Here is a 15,824-nt window from a genome sequence, read left to right as displayed (position 1 = left end):
CTTGATTTTTTTTTTTTTTTTTTTTTTTTTCCCTGTTGCTCCGGAAACATGCCAGCAAAAGAGTCAGCTGAATTAACAGACAACGTCTGAAATTAACTAACTTATGGAGCAAAATCCTATAAGCAGATGCAGTACACAACTTCTTCATGAGAAGGTAAGATATACAGTCCGTAAAACTTGTTAATACATACAAAGAACCATTTTAGCTACAGAATGGAGTTTAAAATACCACAAGTATTTTTACGGAATTTGGTCTCAACCTTTTGGTTGGATTGTATCCAATGGGTGTTATGCAATTCACTCACTTAATGCTGATTATTTAAAAGTAAGAATATGAGATACATAGTTATGAAATATTTATTTTAAATATAGGCTAGTTTCAGAAATACAAACTTTTCCCCTAGGTTCTTAGTCTCTTGATGACTCTGTGGTGTGTGTATACATATATACATGTGAATTCACTCACACTGCAGCACATACACATTAATTAATATCTTTCTCAGAAACTTTAATAACAGTGTCAAATGTAAGAGACTTCAATTGTCCATGATATACTACCTCCGAGATAAGTTTCTCTGCAATGATACACTGTATGTCATTTGTCCTTGACATTTTACGCATTTTAGCAGCAATACTCATCCCAAAGAGATCAAATTCATCATTTTCCTTTAAAGGTGAGGAAAACTGCTCACGAGGTCCTGTAAGATGCCTGTCATTCTTAAATTCTCGCCACTTTCTCTTAGTACCAACTGAAGATAATACAGCAGATGAAGCAGACACTGACGGCATTGTACGGTCATCTGTTATTTCAAACATAGAGGTGCTAGTCTCAGATTCACTTGCGGTGTCCTGTGAAATGAGAGGCAATTTCATTATAGTGTCATAACATACAAATAGCAACTAAAATACATAAAATTAATCATGTAACACACATGTAGCAAGTGGAGAGAGAATTGTTTACATCACATTCACAGAGGGATTATTTCATGGTAGTTCTGAGAAGCTCTGTGGAGCGAAATTAAGATAAGGACAGTGCAGACATCTGTGAAAACATGTATTAATATCAAAAGAATTACAGTCTAGCCACTTACTTGCTAGTATGTGTTCTGAAATTTGCTAAGAATGTGGTATTTTGAATTATTCTAATTCAAAGACCAGCAGGAAGGATTAGACATTCAAATAATGGTACTTTCTATGTAAACTATTAACTAGGAGTAATAGGTTTCAAGTTCCAGTTCTATCAGATAAGCTCCAGAGACCTATCAATTATGTAATCAGTTCACATTGCTGTAGCAATGCTTTCTACATATTTAAAGTAGCCAATTAAATCATTCTGGATTCTGATTTATTGAAAATGCAACACACTACATTCATGCATCAACCAACAAATAAAGAATTCACATTTAAACACTCATTCTTTTCAACGTGTTTATGGTTAAGTGATTATGACAAATATTTGTTGCACAAAATGTGTAGGCACTGAGCAAAAGTTCTCCAAATAGCAGTATCTGATAATCATGGGTTAATGTGCTGTATCTACAAAAATATGAAATCAAAAACAGATGTAAAGAGAACAGACATTAGGATTATCAATACACAGAACCTGAACATTATTAAAATAACACTGAAGAAAGGTGATTGGGCCAAAACAATGCAAGTACAAGGCACAGCCGAGAAGTATGATGCCTTACGTACAAAAATTAATGCATCATTTTATGCAATCTTCCCCAAAACGACCTGTCAAAAAATGCAGGCTCACCATAGGCAACAGATTACCAAAGAAATAACTGAATTATAGACTACAGTACAAGAACTCGCACATAAGGGAATAATTTTGGTTTTATTCTGTAGCAATTGTGATGTTTTGTATGTTGTATATTTACAGTAGGTCAGTTGTTCTTTAATTGGTGCTGTGAATATGGGGTATCTGAGTTGAGGTTTTGGTTCCATTTTTCAGAGTTGTAGCTATTGATAGCTGTGGTTGGGCTATATACATTGGGAAATCTCCGTTTCCAATTTTTGGCGTTGTAAGCATTGATTTTTAGTATCAGTAGCTGTGGTTGACCTATATAGGTCAAGGGAAGTGTGTGATTCCTACGGTTTTGTTGGTGTAGAGGACTGCTGTAATTAACTTTTTATATTGTTTTGGGATGGTGGAGTGTTCTTTTATTGTTGTATATTTAACTTGTCCCCACCCTAAATGCCCAATTTTCCATTTGTTTCATTTCATTTTTTGAGTGGTATGTTGTGTCAATTTAATTTTTGTTTGTTGGTGTGTGTACGAAGTGACATTGTCGTCATTTTCTATACACTGGAAGTAGCCTTTTCCGCCAAATTAATGACATTGCTCAAAGCAGACAGGTGGAATCAGACGCTTCTGTAATGCCTTTGAGTATATTGTGTGGATCATAACTTCATCTTTTCGCAAGGCATATGTATGTAACTTAGAGATAAAAAATTAACAGTGAGGAGATGTATGCAATATTACTATCATTAGTGCCAATTTGATGTTTTGTACTGTAATGTAAAAACTAACTATTTAAACATATTATATTAAGTTGACCAATTTTATTTTACAAAAATGGTTCAAATGGCTCTGAGCACTATGGGACTTAACATCTGAGGTCATCAGTCATTTATTTTACAAATACACACACTGTACATACCGTAATCTGATTGAAATCAGTTAATTAACATTCGAACAAATACAGATTCATTTCTGAAATGGAGGCAGATGAATGGTCGCTGAAATGTTACGCAAAAATTCTTCATAATAAACAAAATCACTACAGTGGTTAAGCTAAGAAATGAAATCTGGCATATCTGTTTCTGGGGCTGTACAACACCTTTCAGTTAGCAAAAATCCGTGATAACTTAGTGTTACAAATTGCCTTGACCAAAGAGGCAAAACCTTCATTTTCGACAGACACGAAACTGGGGAAATGCATTATAGATACCTTCAGCCAAGACGCTTGTCTAGCTTCTCTCTCTGCATTTAAGTGATTTTTTCATCAGAAATGAAATTATTTAAGTCTGGTTGCCAAATATTCCAATTACCTTCGAAGTTTCAACTTTCGAGGAATGCTCAATAGGCTCATGTGACTGGTAATGAACAATGTGTGTGGAAGAGTATACAGACTGCTGATCATCTTGCCCGTTGACACCATGATCAATATCATCAGAAACTGCTCTAGATATAGCTGATGATGCAGCTGTGGTGCGTTGTCTGCAAAGCGATAAACTTGTAGGGTGCTTTCGCTCTAAATGTTTTCTCAGGTTAGTCACAGACGTCGTGAAACGTAAAGTTCGATCGCAAATACCGCACTGTGCAAATTTGTTAGCGCCATCACTTTTTTGTACAGTAAAAAATCCCCACAAATATGACTTTCTTCTTTTTTCGTGCATTGGTAACGTCCACACGCCACTACACAAAACTGAATGCAATATTTCTATTTTTGTCCGTAACACAATACATCGCACTTGCATAAAATACACAGGACTGCAGTCAACGCACAACACACTTTGGGCTGTGAACAAGTCACAGCGTCTGCGTAGTTACGGTAACATTGATGTTACAGTGTAATCATGGTTATCAAAAGTGAAACCATGGCGCTCTCCCCAATACTGTTACCAAACAACGAATACATTCGAAATGTACAGTTGTCAGTTTGTTTATAACGCGCCCCCACTTCTTGTTACGAATACGAACAAACAGATCGACTTCGGCACCCGATTGTTTCGTATCCAGCTGCTACCAACATTATTACCACAGTTTAAAAACATTTGAGTCGCGAAACACTCAGAGATTTTCTGCAGCTACGACACCGCAGCGATGCCAACGGTGATGCCAACCGATTGGCCTGTAGTATAAAGAGAACATATTATGAGACGATTGTATACGTGCAAGGCTAGTTTATACCACAGGGCACAGTCTAATAACAGTCGCGACACTTCGCCTCGATTTTGTTGCCTTCAGCGCCAGCAGCGCTCCAAGCGGCCGATAGGTTGAACTGCGAGTTCGGTGCGATCATGAAAGCGAATAGTGATTGTTTATTTGATTTATACAATGGTTTTTACCATCGGGAGCGTTTGTAACGCAATAAATTGCAGCAGCAACAGGCAGAAGACACCACAGCCGTCTTTTTTAGGTTTCCTAAGGATCCTGAGAGGTATATAATGTTGTGGACTGGCAAGACAGCCAATCCACAGTGACGGGTAACCCAAAGGCACGCGCTTAAACTCACGCATGCTGGCGTGAGGTCTGAAACAGGATACGTAATGAATGCTATAAAGAAAAGTACGTAGCTGCTGGAATACTTAACTTTAATCCACAATTGGTGAACTATGGTCTTGTTACTGTACATGCTTCATGACATACATAGCAAAGGATAAATGGGGCCTTGCTAGGTCGTAGCAATTGACTTAGCTGAAGGCTATGCTAACTATCGTCTTGGCAATTGAGAGCGTAATTCTCAGTGAACCTTTCCTAGCAACGTCGGCTGTACAACCGGGGCGAGTGCCAGGACGTCTCTCTAGACCTGCCGTGTGGTGGCGCTCGGTCTGCAATTACTGACAGTGGCGACACGCGGGTCCGACGTATACTAAGGACCGCGGCCGATTTAAAGGCTACCACCTAGCAAGTGTGGTGTCTGGCGGTGACACCACATATACCATCATGTTACTAAACTGTATCGTCAGGATTCACTTGCAAATGTATGTGTATAAATGATGAATGTTTCGTTTTAGGAGCAAAAAAATGGCTAGTTAATAGCAGACGAGAAGACCTTATGAAGAAAGACCCGGTTTATCTGTATAATAATATTAGGTTTTGTTCGGTACATTTCGAACAAAACCAGTTCATGAACGCAGACAATAACAAACTCGTGTGGAGTGCAGTACCCACACTGTTTGACATTCCAAATAAGCCACCTCAACTGACGATGAAGAGGAAACTGCCACAAAGATTCGACAGTCAGTCTAAAGCTGTAAAACAGTCCTATGACACAGAAGCAGCCAGTTCAACTCTCCATGTATTAGTGCCGGATTCGTGAGAATCGTCAACACAGACCTGCTTTGACGATGAAGTGGTTAGATTAAGTGCAGCTGTTCGTGTCTTACAAAAGCGTGTGAAGTGTCAGAATGTGCAGATCGCTAGACTTCGAGCGAAACTATTATGGGACAAGGAAAGTGCCTACAGACAGATTGTTTGAAAATTATTCAAATATTTGGTTTTTCGTGAAATGTAATGTAATCAGCTCATTATAATGTTTTCAGCATATTTCTCCCACTATTTGTCAGTTGCTTGTCCCACTTAGAATAATATAAAGATGAAGGTCGTACTTGTGGCAACAGGCGACAATGACAAAAACAGTAGGCCTACAGAACGATAAACGAGCTGTCCATCGCTTTTGCATGTAGAGGTACATGTCTGTGCTTCTTACATGTGAATCTGTATGTTTATATTCTTTTGATATCAACGTGGTAAGCTGCAATTCTGTCCAATGTCACAAGTGTTTCTTCACGAATGTGTTGTAGCTTGCCACTCTATTCATGGTTTTTGTCCATACTTGCGCTTATTTTAGGATCATTTTTAGAAACATATATGCCTTCTGATACTACACAAACTCTTGGAGGCAAGAAACTAACTCGAATAATCCGGAAATTACATAGGAAATGGATGCAAACAAACATTATGCTTACGTCGTCTGACGTTCACCTTACCTGCCGCTTGGAGCGCTAGTGTCGCTCCATCTGTCAAACGGCAACTTTTACAGCAGTGAGTGTCGCGACTGTTATGTTAGACTGTGGTTTATACGTTGTTCTGTGGTTTATACGACGATACCGGCTTGCGCCACTCGTTGGGTGAAACCAATTGCACGCAATTGGTTTCGTATTGTACAAATAACTTTAATCATTACTGTTTCTTTGTACATGTGCAGTGCACCATTCGATGTTGAATAAAGCTGCTATTATTATTATTATTATTATTCTATAGACACAAGGCCACAAGTGTACACTTCAGTTTCGTCGTTATGTGATGTGAGTGCTGTAGTAGTGTGTCAAATGAAAGTTTTGGCACCTGTGCGAGCTGTTGCGGAGTTAATAGGTTCGTTCGAGATATAGCTGCAGGCATGTGTATGCGTTCGATGTAGGCATTTTCAAAGTTCCCATGGTTTGTGATTGGATGGAAGCTGTTCAGGTTGCTGCTAATAGACGGTTGCAACAAGTTGCGACGGATCAGAGGAAATACTTCTGACTGGTTCCAAGGGCTTTAATAAGCTTGCTCCAAAGAAATCAGTGCGTGCATGCGCAGAGCTTTTTGTGTTCAGTCTCGTAGCATTCTCGTTGAAGAAAATAAGTCCTTAGTTCTGCTAGCCTCTGAAAGAAACTGTATATCACAGACTTATGAAAATTAAATACATCCTGGTGTAATTGTTTCCCTTGAGAGATTTTTCTGTAAAAATCTGTTGCGTATAAAAGCCTATGGTGTCAAAAGCAAAAGGATCTCACTATCCTTTGTTAACGTCACTTTCAAATTGAATAAATTTTCTCTCTTCCATACAAGGATCCAAGAACTGGGGGTCACACACTATACTCATTGCTGTAAACCCTTCAGAAAGTCCGCGCCAAGCACACGGATATGATCTCGTCTTGAACGGATTTCGACAGTACGATTACGCCTCTGCTACCTGTGAACTGTATGTATTACTCTACACTGACATTTTGTAATTATACGAGTAAATCGACATTAACCGGAGATGGGGTGTTAAACAAAATTTGCTATTTGTATTGGAAAATTCATCACCACGTTTAGTGAAGAGGACACCTGGAAGTAACAATAATAAAAATAGCATATTCTCCATTTGTATCACGTCCTACCTCTGTCAACTATGGGCTAGCCGCTTGGAGTGCTAGCGTCGCCTCAAATGTCAAAACGTTGCACTTCCTGCCCTACAGAATTCCTTGGCTGTTTATCTTAAACTGTGACACTACCGAGTTAATTGGTATGCATGCGACAGGATGCGCTACCAATGTGTTCCAAAACGCTCCGCATAAAAACGGGATTTTTCCGGGTCTCATACCTCAGGTTACCTTGGTGATAGGAAGGTTGGGCCAAGTGTTAGGAACAGGTCTTGGACTAGGGAACATCTTTATACCCAACAGAAAGATCGTCTTACTATAAAAGCTCCTATTAAACGATGCGCGTAAACCTTACACCTATGCTCCAGCGCCCCATGCGTGCATATCTATAACTACAGGCTGGTTCACGTAGATATATTATACCATTCACGCTGGATATACCTGGCGCACATGCGCACTAGACAATAATAACGCACTGAACCATGTAGAACTGGCTGATCTCGCATGAAGTTGTTCATTCTACTGCACGAAACACAAGGGGGACCGTGTGACATATTGGAACGTCATTCGTTCAAATGATTTATGTGGCTGAAGGTTCCTATTTAATAAGAAATTTTTTCAACATTATTTATTAAGTAATTGTTATTCTTTTATGTAGGTTACTACTGTTCTGAATTACAGACTCAGCAGTGAGTTTTATTTTACGACACTTGGTTAAACAGGTATATGTATTTACACAGCATTTTGCACATGGAGGACCCACTTGTTTTTGGAGCTATTGCCATGGCAGTGACAGTAAATCTTCGCATTAGGGCGGAACGACAACGAAAACAAAAAAACATACGTTGTTGAGTTTGACCCTGGCTGAAAAGAAGGGACAAAGGCAGGGGATTATATTCACTGTTTGTGAAAGAACTGAGGCTAGAAGATCTACATGAATTTCGGAGCTTCGTGAGGATGGACATGGGCCGTTTCAAGAAGCTGCTGTCTATGACAGAAGGTGGAATTAGCAAGTGTGACCCAGTCATGAGGGAGGCTATTTCACATTCTTGAAAGTAAGAATTAAATCATATGTTTATACGTTTTGTGGTCATACCAGCCTAGATCAGGAATAAAACACCGGTTAATGCCCTGTTATGTTGCAAGCTAGTTGTAACGTTACGTTTCCTGGCTACTGGTGAATCTTTTAAAAGTCTGGCGTTTAGCCACAGAATAGCACAGCCCACCATTTCATAAGTTTTTGTGGATACATGCACTGCAGTTTGCAACACTTTAAGGGACCAATACTTAAAGGTGCACATGTGTTATTTTTCCAAGTTTGGAATAGAGTGTGTGTGTGTGTGTGTGTGTGTGTGTGTGTGTGTGTGTGTGTGTGTGTGTGTGTGTGTGTGTGCGCGCGCGCGCGCGCGCGCGCGCGCGCGCGCACACACGCGCGCGCGCTACTCAAAGTTTTGCAGTCCTCATCTGCCGCACTTTTGAGGATAGCAGGACATCGACAGCAAGCAGTGTTCTACAACATTACACCTGTGGCGTGAACTGGACCATACAAGGATTTCCTGGAGCTTGCTCACCTGTCTGGGACATGGAAGGAACACATGATGCTCTGCCATATCATTACCACACCCAGCCCTCCACCTTGTGCCACACACTCGTGGTAGCAAAGGCTGAGTTTGAGGCCATGCTTCAACAAGGCATCGTGTGAACACTTGAGCAGTCTGATCTTCCATCTTATATTTAGTACTGAGATAGGACAATTTGTGGTGCCCATGTGGGGACTACCGTGTACTGAATTCAAGGGCAGTACCAGACAGTTTCCTGGTGCTGCGCCTGCTGGTTTTTAGCTTCACCTTGATGGGCTCATTGTATTCAGCAAGATCAACTGTACAAAGCCATACACGCAGATCCCTGTGGCGCTGAAAGACATGCAAAACATGCCTTTGGACTCTTTGAGAGCATGTTTATGATGTTCGGCCTTTGCAATCCTTCACAGAAATGGCAGTGTCTCCTGGATGGCATTTTGCGAGTCAGTGCCATTCTCGTATTCTGAAGTCACTCATGTTCCACTGCAACCACCAGAAGACCATCTTATAACGCTCCAGCGAGGCCAGTATTGTTATAAGTCCACTGAAATTCGTGTTCAGGGTAACAGAAATCAAATTTCTAGGGCATCTAATCACCCCATCCAGATACAAGCTTCTACTGGACATGGAGCAGGTGATCTTGAACATGTCACACCAACAAACCCACAAAAGCCTCCACCTATACCTTTGTATAATCAGCTTTTACCAGTGCCATCTGCATTACGCTGCCCTGGTGCTGGAACCTGTGACTGCGATGCTACACAGCCCCATGGCCAAAGAAAGGACCTTTTGTTATCTGAACAATTGAAATGGAACAAAACATTGCTGAGTTCAGTCAGAACCACTGTGATGATCGTGGGCATGCATTTAATCCGCCCAGGACTCCAGAAAGACAGCTGGGAATGGGCACACAGCTGCTCTGTGTGACAGCATGCCAAAGTCGGGTGACATACCCCTGCATTCATTGCCCTCTCCCTGACATGACATGCTGCTTCACACACAGCCATGTGGACATTGTGGGCCCCTTTCCTCTGTTCCAAGGCAAATAGTATCCACTGACGTTGGTGGACCATTTCACAAGCTGGCCAGAAGCTATGCCAATAATGGACATCATTGTCAAGTCTGTCACCACTGCCCTCGTCGACACCTAGGTGGCTCGCTTTGGTTGCCCTAGTCACAAAACAACAGACTGTAGCTGCCAGTTCAACAGAATGCCTTTTTATGCATGTCATGCGACTGTGGGGTGAGTGGCTACATCGAATGACCAACTACTACGCAGCAGTTAACAGAATGATCGAGCGGCTCCTCGGATGCTGGAAGCGTCAAAATGGTTCAAATGGCTCTGAGCACTATGGGACTTAACTTCTAAGGTCATCAGTGCACTAGAAATTAGAACTACTTAAACCTAACTAACCTAAGGACATCACACACATCCATGCCCGAGGCAGGATTCGAACCTGCAACTGTAGCGGTCGCGTGGTTCCAGACTGTAGCGCCTAGAACTGCTCGGCCACCCCGGCTGGCCTGGAAGTGTCCTTGACGTGCCACAAAATCACTCGGTTGGAGGCACCCATACTCCTCAACTTGCAAGAAACAGCGAAGAACAAGAGTGGTGTTTCAGCAGCACACCTCATCCATGATCAGTCACTTGCCATCACCAGTGAATTCATGGAGGGGGTACCACCACAACACGACCCCATCACTGGCAGAAAGTTTCCGCAGCTAAATAGCCAGCCTCCAACTCCATTCCCCGAAGTGGCACAGTACCTGCAGAGTATATGTTCGTACATGTTTTCAGCACTGCATGCATGTTATGTTGCGCTTAGACGTCATACAGCTGCCACTTAGGCCGCCCTACTCAGGACCGCACCACATGACCGCCTGCAATGAGAAGACTTGGCAGATCAAAAGTAACAGCAAGCTGACTAAAGTCTCCATTGACCAAGTCAAGCCAGCCTACATCTTGACTGTCCTGGCCACCATTCACTTCTTCAACCTGCTGAGGACCTGTCAGTGGCTGATGCTCCCCTCATATGTGGTCATACAGAGCCCCCTCTTGTCGCTGCCGGTGACACATTGACACTGCCAGCTATCGCCACGCAACCATCTGCAACTGAGGCTATCCCCAGTCCGCCTAGACAACCCCTTAGACCACACCGTGCACAGGTGCACCAACCAGCCCCACAACAGCAGCCAGCAGACTGCGTCATGCAAGCCAGCCACCACGTCTGTTTCAAAAGCCCATGCTGTGTCATAATGATGTCAAGCCACACGATACAGCCAGCAAGCACCCTACCTGGTGCCTGCCATTGAGACACTGTCTCCAGGGGCTGCTGCCTCACCAGCTGCTATCTCACTTCCTGTCAGACTCCAGACATCACCTTCTACCTTACTGGCTTCTTGTCCATCACAGGTCTTGCACGCAATGTCGCATCTCCACGTCTCCGATGTGTCAGGCGCTGAGGCCGCAGCGATTCCCATACTGGTCTCCGTGTCATGCTTCTGTCAAGTTCAAGACTCAAATGTGGGTCCTGGAGCTGCAGCGGAGAAGCTGGCAGTATCTACAAAACTGCCAGCTTCTCCACAGCAGTTGCAGGACCCACATTTGAATCCTGTAGACACAGTGTTCACATGAGCCTAGACTCTCCGTAGTCTTCACATCCCTGCTGTCATCCGTGTCAAAGGCGCATTGAATGTAGCACCGTGTTTTCAAGTTGGGTGTGTCAAGAATTCAGGGCATTATGAACAGCACATTTGTGTGAACATTTTTTTTTATGTCTTTTATTCATGTCTAACCAGTCTTTGTTCATGTGCCAGTGTCCTCTGAGGCAACATATCTGTGCTGAACATTTCCAGCCAGACATCACCACAGATAGCTCCTGTTCAGTGTTGCCTGTCACTGCTGTCGCTAGTGGGGCACATGAGCACACACCCGGCCCGCTGTGTGTGACATCATGCACTGCTGTCCAATCACTGCTGACCAGTCTGCTGGCATCATGCTCGTGCTGACATCAGCACAAAGCGTGTGAGGCCCAAGCACATGGTAGCCATGGATGGATCACTTTTGCTTCTCGCTGCTGCAAAGCTCTGATCTGCTAGGGGGGGGGGGGGGGGGGATCTGTGTGGCAGCCATACCTCAGAATCACATGCATAGTGGTGCACCAGTATTCATCCGTCAGCACAGATTTTACCGCTAGGTCAACCTTTGACAATGGTGCGGCACCCACAGGTGCGGAAGAGGCAAAGTGAGAGCCATTGCAAGCTAGATCTTTGTGCCTTGTGGAGATTTATGTCTATTGCGGATTCTGTCAGCCAAAGACAGTGTAGGTTGAGTACAATGCGCACTTTCTACTGACACATTCACGAATTTGAATAGATGCCAGTAGTTAATTCCATCCTGTTGTGTCCACAAATTAAATAGTGTCCCACAAGATGAGAAGTAATTTATGTGATTGGCTGCATACACATCCTTTGTCTCTCCACAGTCACAAGACCATACTGTGCGCTCAGTCACTGAGGAGTATGGTTACTCCAGGATTAGTGGACAAGCTATTTACCATAGTCATGAGGCTGTGGTGTGTAAATATTTCAGAGAGCACCTCTGAAAGTTTTCTAGTTTACCAACCATTGCCAGTAAATGTATTATTACATAATTACTTGTTTGATTAATTACCATCACCCAAGTCTACACTCTGAATGTAGTGCATAAAAGCCAGCTCTCTGCACAGTGGACTTGAAATTGGCAAGAACCACCTGTTTCCTTCTTCAGCTTCTCAATTGGTTCTTTGTGCCATTCAGAAATTCTAACCATTTTTGCCAATTTACCAAACTTTTTGTGGCTGCCATGCATTATCCATGGCAGGAAAAGCACACACAGATTACAAAGCACACCTTTGACTGAAAATTCCTGGCTAATTAAAACTGAATGCCAGATGAAACTCGACTGAGCGAGGTGGCGCAGTGGTTAGACACTGGACTCGTATTTGGGAGGATGACGGTTCAATCCCGCGTCCGGGCATCCTGATTTAGGTTTTCCGTGATTTCCCTGAATCGCTTCAGGCAAATGCTGGGATGGTTCAAAAATGGTTCAAATGGCTCGGAGCACTATGGGACTCAACTGCTGAGGTCATTAGTCCCCTAGAACGTAGAACTAGTTAAACCTAACTAACCTAAGGACATCACAAACATCCATGCCCGAGGCAGGATTCGAACCTGCGACCGTAGCGGTCTTGCGGTTCCAGACTGCAGCGCCTTTAACCACACGGCCACTTCGGCCGGCTGGGATGGTTCCTTTCAAAGGGCACGGCCGACTTCCTTCCCCATCCTTCCCTAATCCGATGAGACCGATGACCTCACTGTCTGGTCTCCTTCCCCAAACAACCCAACCCAGATGAAACTCGAACTCAGGACCTTTGCCTGTTGTGGGCAAGTGCTCTACCATCTGAGCTAGTGAGACATGACTCACAACCCATACTCACAGCTTCACTTCCTCCAGTTCCTTGTCTCCTACCTCCCAAATCTCACAGAAGTTCACCCGCAAAACTTGTGGGTCTGGCGCTACTGGAAGAAAGAACATTGTGGAGACATGGTTTAGCCACAACCTGGGGTTCCTCTCTTCCAGAATGCTAGTCCCGCAGGAGAACTTCTGTGAAGTTTGGAACGTAGGAGATGAGATACTGGTGGAAGTGAAGCTGTGAGGATGGATTGTGAGTTGTGCTTGGGAAGCTCAGTTGGTAGAGCACTTGCTTATGGCAGGCAAAGATCCTGAGTTGGAGTCTCAGTCTGAAGCAATCTGAGTCTGAGTCTGAGTAATCAGCCAGGAAGTGTCATATCAGTGTACACAACGATGCAGAGTGAAAATTACATTCTGCACACCTTTGACTGCTTTATAATCAACCAACCATGGTCATAATGACAGTCACTCAAATTGAGATGTTTTCTTTGCACCTTCTATGTCACTCTTGTAATTATGATTTTTGTCAGATTGCTATGGATTTAATCAAATGTTATACTTAATGGAACAGTCAGTCTCCCTTTTTCATCAAGACAATTGAAGCCAACTCAGATACTGGCTAGTTCTACATTTTTTTCCATCAGTACAGTTACAAGGATTTCTAATAGAGAAATTTGAGTCTGATTCATCCTTTTCTTGTGATATTCCATCAGCACTAGTAGTCTGTTTTCCGATGCCCTCACTTTATTTTCCAGTTTTCATTCGTTTATGTGCTACATAAATGTTATGAAGATTGGCCATTTTTTCAATCTATTCACTGTGGTTTTGCAATGCCTAATGTACAAAATTCTGAGTAAACCTCACTCATGCAACAGTGCGCACATACAACTCGTTGTTGACTACGGAAAAATTGAAAGCCAGTTTCCATTCACAACGGACAACAGAGGCACTGTACTATTAACCTGAGTTCCAGTTGAGTTTCATGAAGTGCATTATATTGATTTTCATGCTCAAATGTGGTACTTATATGTGACTGTCAAATTAATTAAATGAAGGTCTGAATATTCTGGCTGTGGAAGTGTACATTTAATTTTGTATTTTTCATCTTACTGGTGCAGTACTGTATTTTTTTTTAAGGATTATTACTTAATTTTTGTATGTTTGTGTTTAATGTCCATTTATGATGCAACAGTTCATTCTTTCTATGTTGGTAAGAACAAACAATATATGTGCCTTTATGAAAAATCCAACATTGCTGTTCAAGAATGTATTCGTGTCAGTTAATGTTGTTTACTTATACCATATATGAGTACTGAAAGAAAAATGTCAATATTTTGTATCTTCATTGTACCCAATCCAATGTCTATCTGTGAAGTATCGATATTTGTGTGTCGATTTTTTAGATTTGCTTTTGAAATTGTAAGAAAATATCAAAGTTTGTTTCAGCTGGTGTTGAAAGACTGCCTAAATTCAAGCAAGTGTTGTCCAACAACAGGCATTCCCTCACTTTATAAAACCTCTGCATACTAATTGTCATATAATGCAATACGTTTAAAGACCCCTGTAAAACATAAATTTGCCAAACTTCACTAGTTTGTTGAGCTATTAGCAGTGAGAAACTTTGTTGACTTGTTTGTGAAACATGACAGACATTTCGGTTGATGGCTTATTTGACAAGATGATGTTTTGCTGTGCATGATTAACAAGAACGAGAATTATTACAAATTACCTGAGACTTATTACTATTTATGTCCCTATATCGAGAGTATCCACATTGTGGAAACTATGAGGCGTGTTTTTTAAGTAAGGTCTGTTTTGTTGTAGATACTAGTTGTTTGCACACATACTGCAAAAAGCATGTGCATCTTGTACTGGCTTGCCTCAGGAACAACTGTGGTCAGTTTCAGCTCTGTAGCTAACCTGTATGGTTCTGTTCTGTGCTTTCAAAATGTCTAAACTATCAACTTTCTCGCCGCGTGTGAAGTTCGCTCAGAGATACAGTTTTTGTCGGCAAGGAACCTCTCTGCTGCAGAAATTCATCAACAGATTTGCGAAGTGTACGGTGATACTGTTATGAGTGAAAGCAAAGTGCGTATGTGGGTATGAGAATTCAAAGATGGCTGTGACAACGTCCATGATGAGGGCCGCTCCGGCCGCCCTTCTTTGATTACAGATGATTTGGTGGCTTCAGTTGAAGCAAGTATTCGTGAGAACAGGCGCTTCACAATAACAGGTCTCTCAAACGAATTTCCTGATGTGTCGAGATCAGTGCTTCACAACATTGTTTCTGAACACCTGAAGTTTAGGAAACTGTGCTCCTGTTGGGTCCCGAAACTCCTAACAGAGGACCGCAAAAACCAAACATTTGAGTGTGCGATGAAGTTCGTGACTTGTTATCATGAAGAAGGTGACAGCTTCTTGAGTCAGATTGTAATTGGAGACAAAAAATGGGTTTCACATATCACGCCCAAATCGAAGCAACAGAGCATGGAAAGGAGACACACACACTCGCATGTAAAGCTGAAGGCCAAACACATTCTTTCCCAGCGCAAAATCATGGTGTCAGTGTTTTGGGATAGGCGTGGTGTTTTGTTGGTCGACTTCACGCAACGAGGAACCAGTATCAATGCAGAAGCATACTGCCGAACCCTGAGAAAGCTACGCAGAGCGATTCAAAACAAAAGACACGGCATGCTGACAAAGGGAATTGTCCTTCTCCATGACAATGCAAGACCTCACATTGCAGGTCCCACCCGTGATTTATTGGACAGTTTCGGCTGGGAAGTTTAGACCACCCACCCTACAGTCCTGATATTGCGCCGAGCGATTACCATCTGTTCCTCCACCTCAAACAACGCCTTAGTGGAAACCATTACAATGATGATGATGACATGAAAATGGCAGTGAAATCTTGGTTATCAGAGCAAGCG

General features: G+C 42.5%; 1 protein-coding gene across 1 annotated transcript; it reads right to left on the bottom strand.

Moving 5' to 3' along the window:
* Positions 1-339: 339 nt before the first annotated feature.
* LOC124619689 lies at positions 340-3,940 on the bottom strand. The gene is made up of 2 exons (XM_047146239.1): positions 3,058-3,940; positions 340-849 (listed from the first exon to the last, which is right to left on the bottom strand). Exons 1-2 carry the CDS (start codon positions 3,484-3,486, stop codon positions 484-486), a joined length of 795 nt encoding a protein of 264 aa, XP_047002195.1. The 5' UTR covers positions 3,487-3,940; the 3' UTR covers positions 340-483.
* Between the last annotated feature and the right edge of the window lie 11,884 nt (positions 3,941-15,824).

This window comes from Schistocerca americana, chromosome 6 (assembly GCF_021461395.2).
Source record: "Schistocerca americana isolate TAMUIC-IGC-003095 chromosome 6, iqSchAmer2.1, whole genome shotgun sequence".
Taxonomy (NCBI): domain Eukaryota; kingdom Metazoa; phylum Arthropoda; class Insecta; order Orthoptera; family Acrididae; genus Schistocerca; species Schistocerca americana.
The sequence above is the reverse complement of the archived record's forward strand: the minus strand, read 5'-3'. Positions and strand labels throughout refer to the sequence as shown.

Excerpts from the sequence above, each read along its gene's own strand:
- LOC124619689 (XM_047146239.1), bottom strand. The coding sequence starts at position 3,486 with ATGCAAGTGCGATGTATTGTGTTACGGACAAAAATAGAAATATTGCAT. Across the intron at positions 850-3,057 it reads CGAAAGTTGAAACTTCGAAG|GACACCGCAAGTGAATCTGA; the intron begins GTAATTGGAATA and ends CTCATTTCACAG.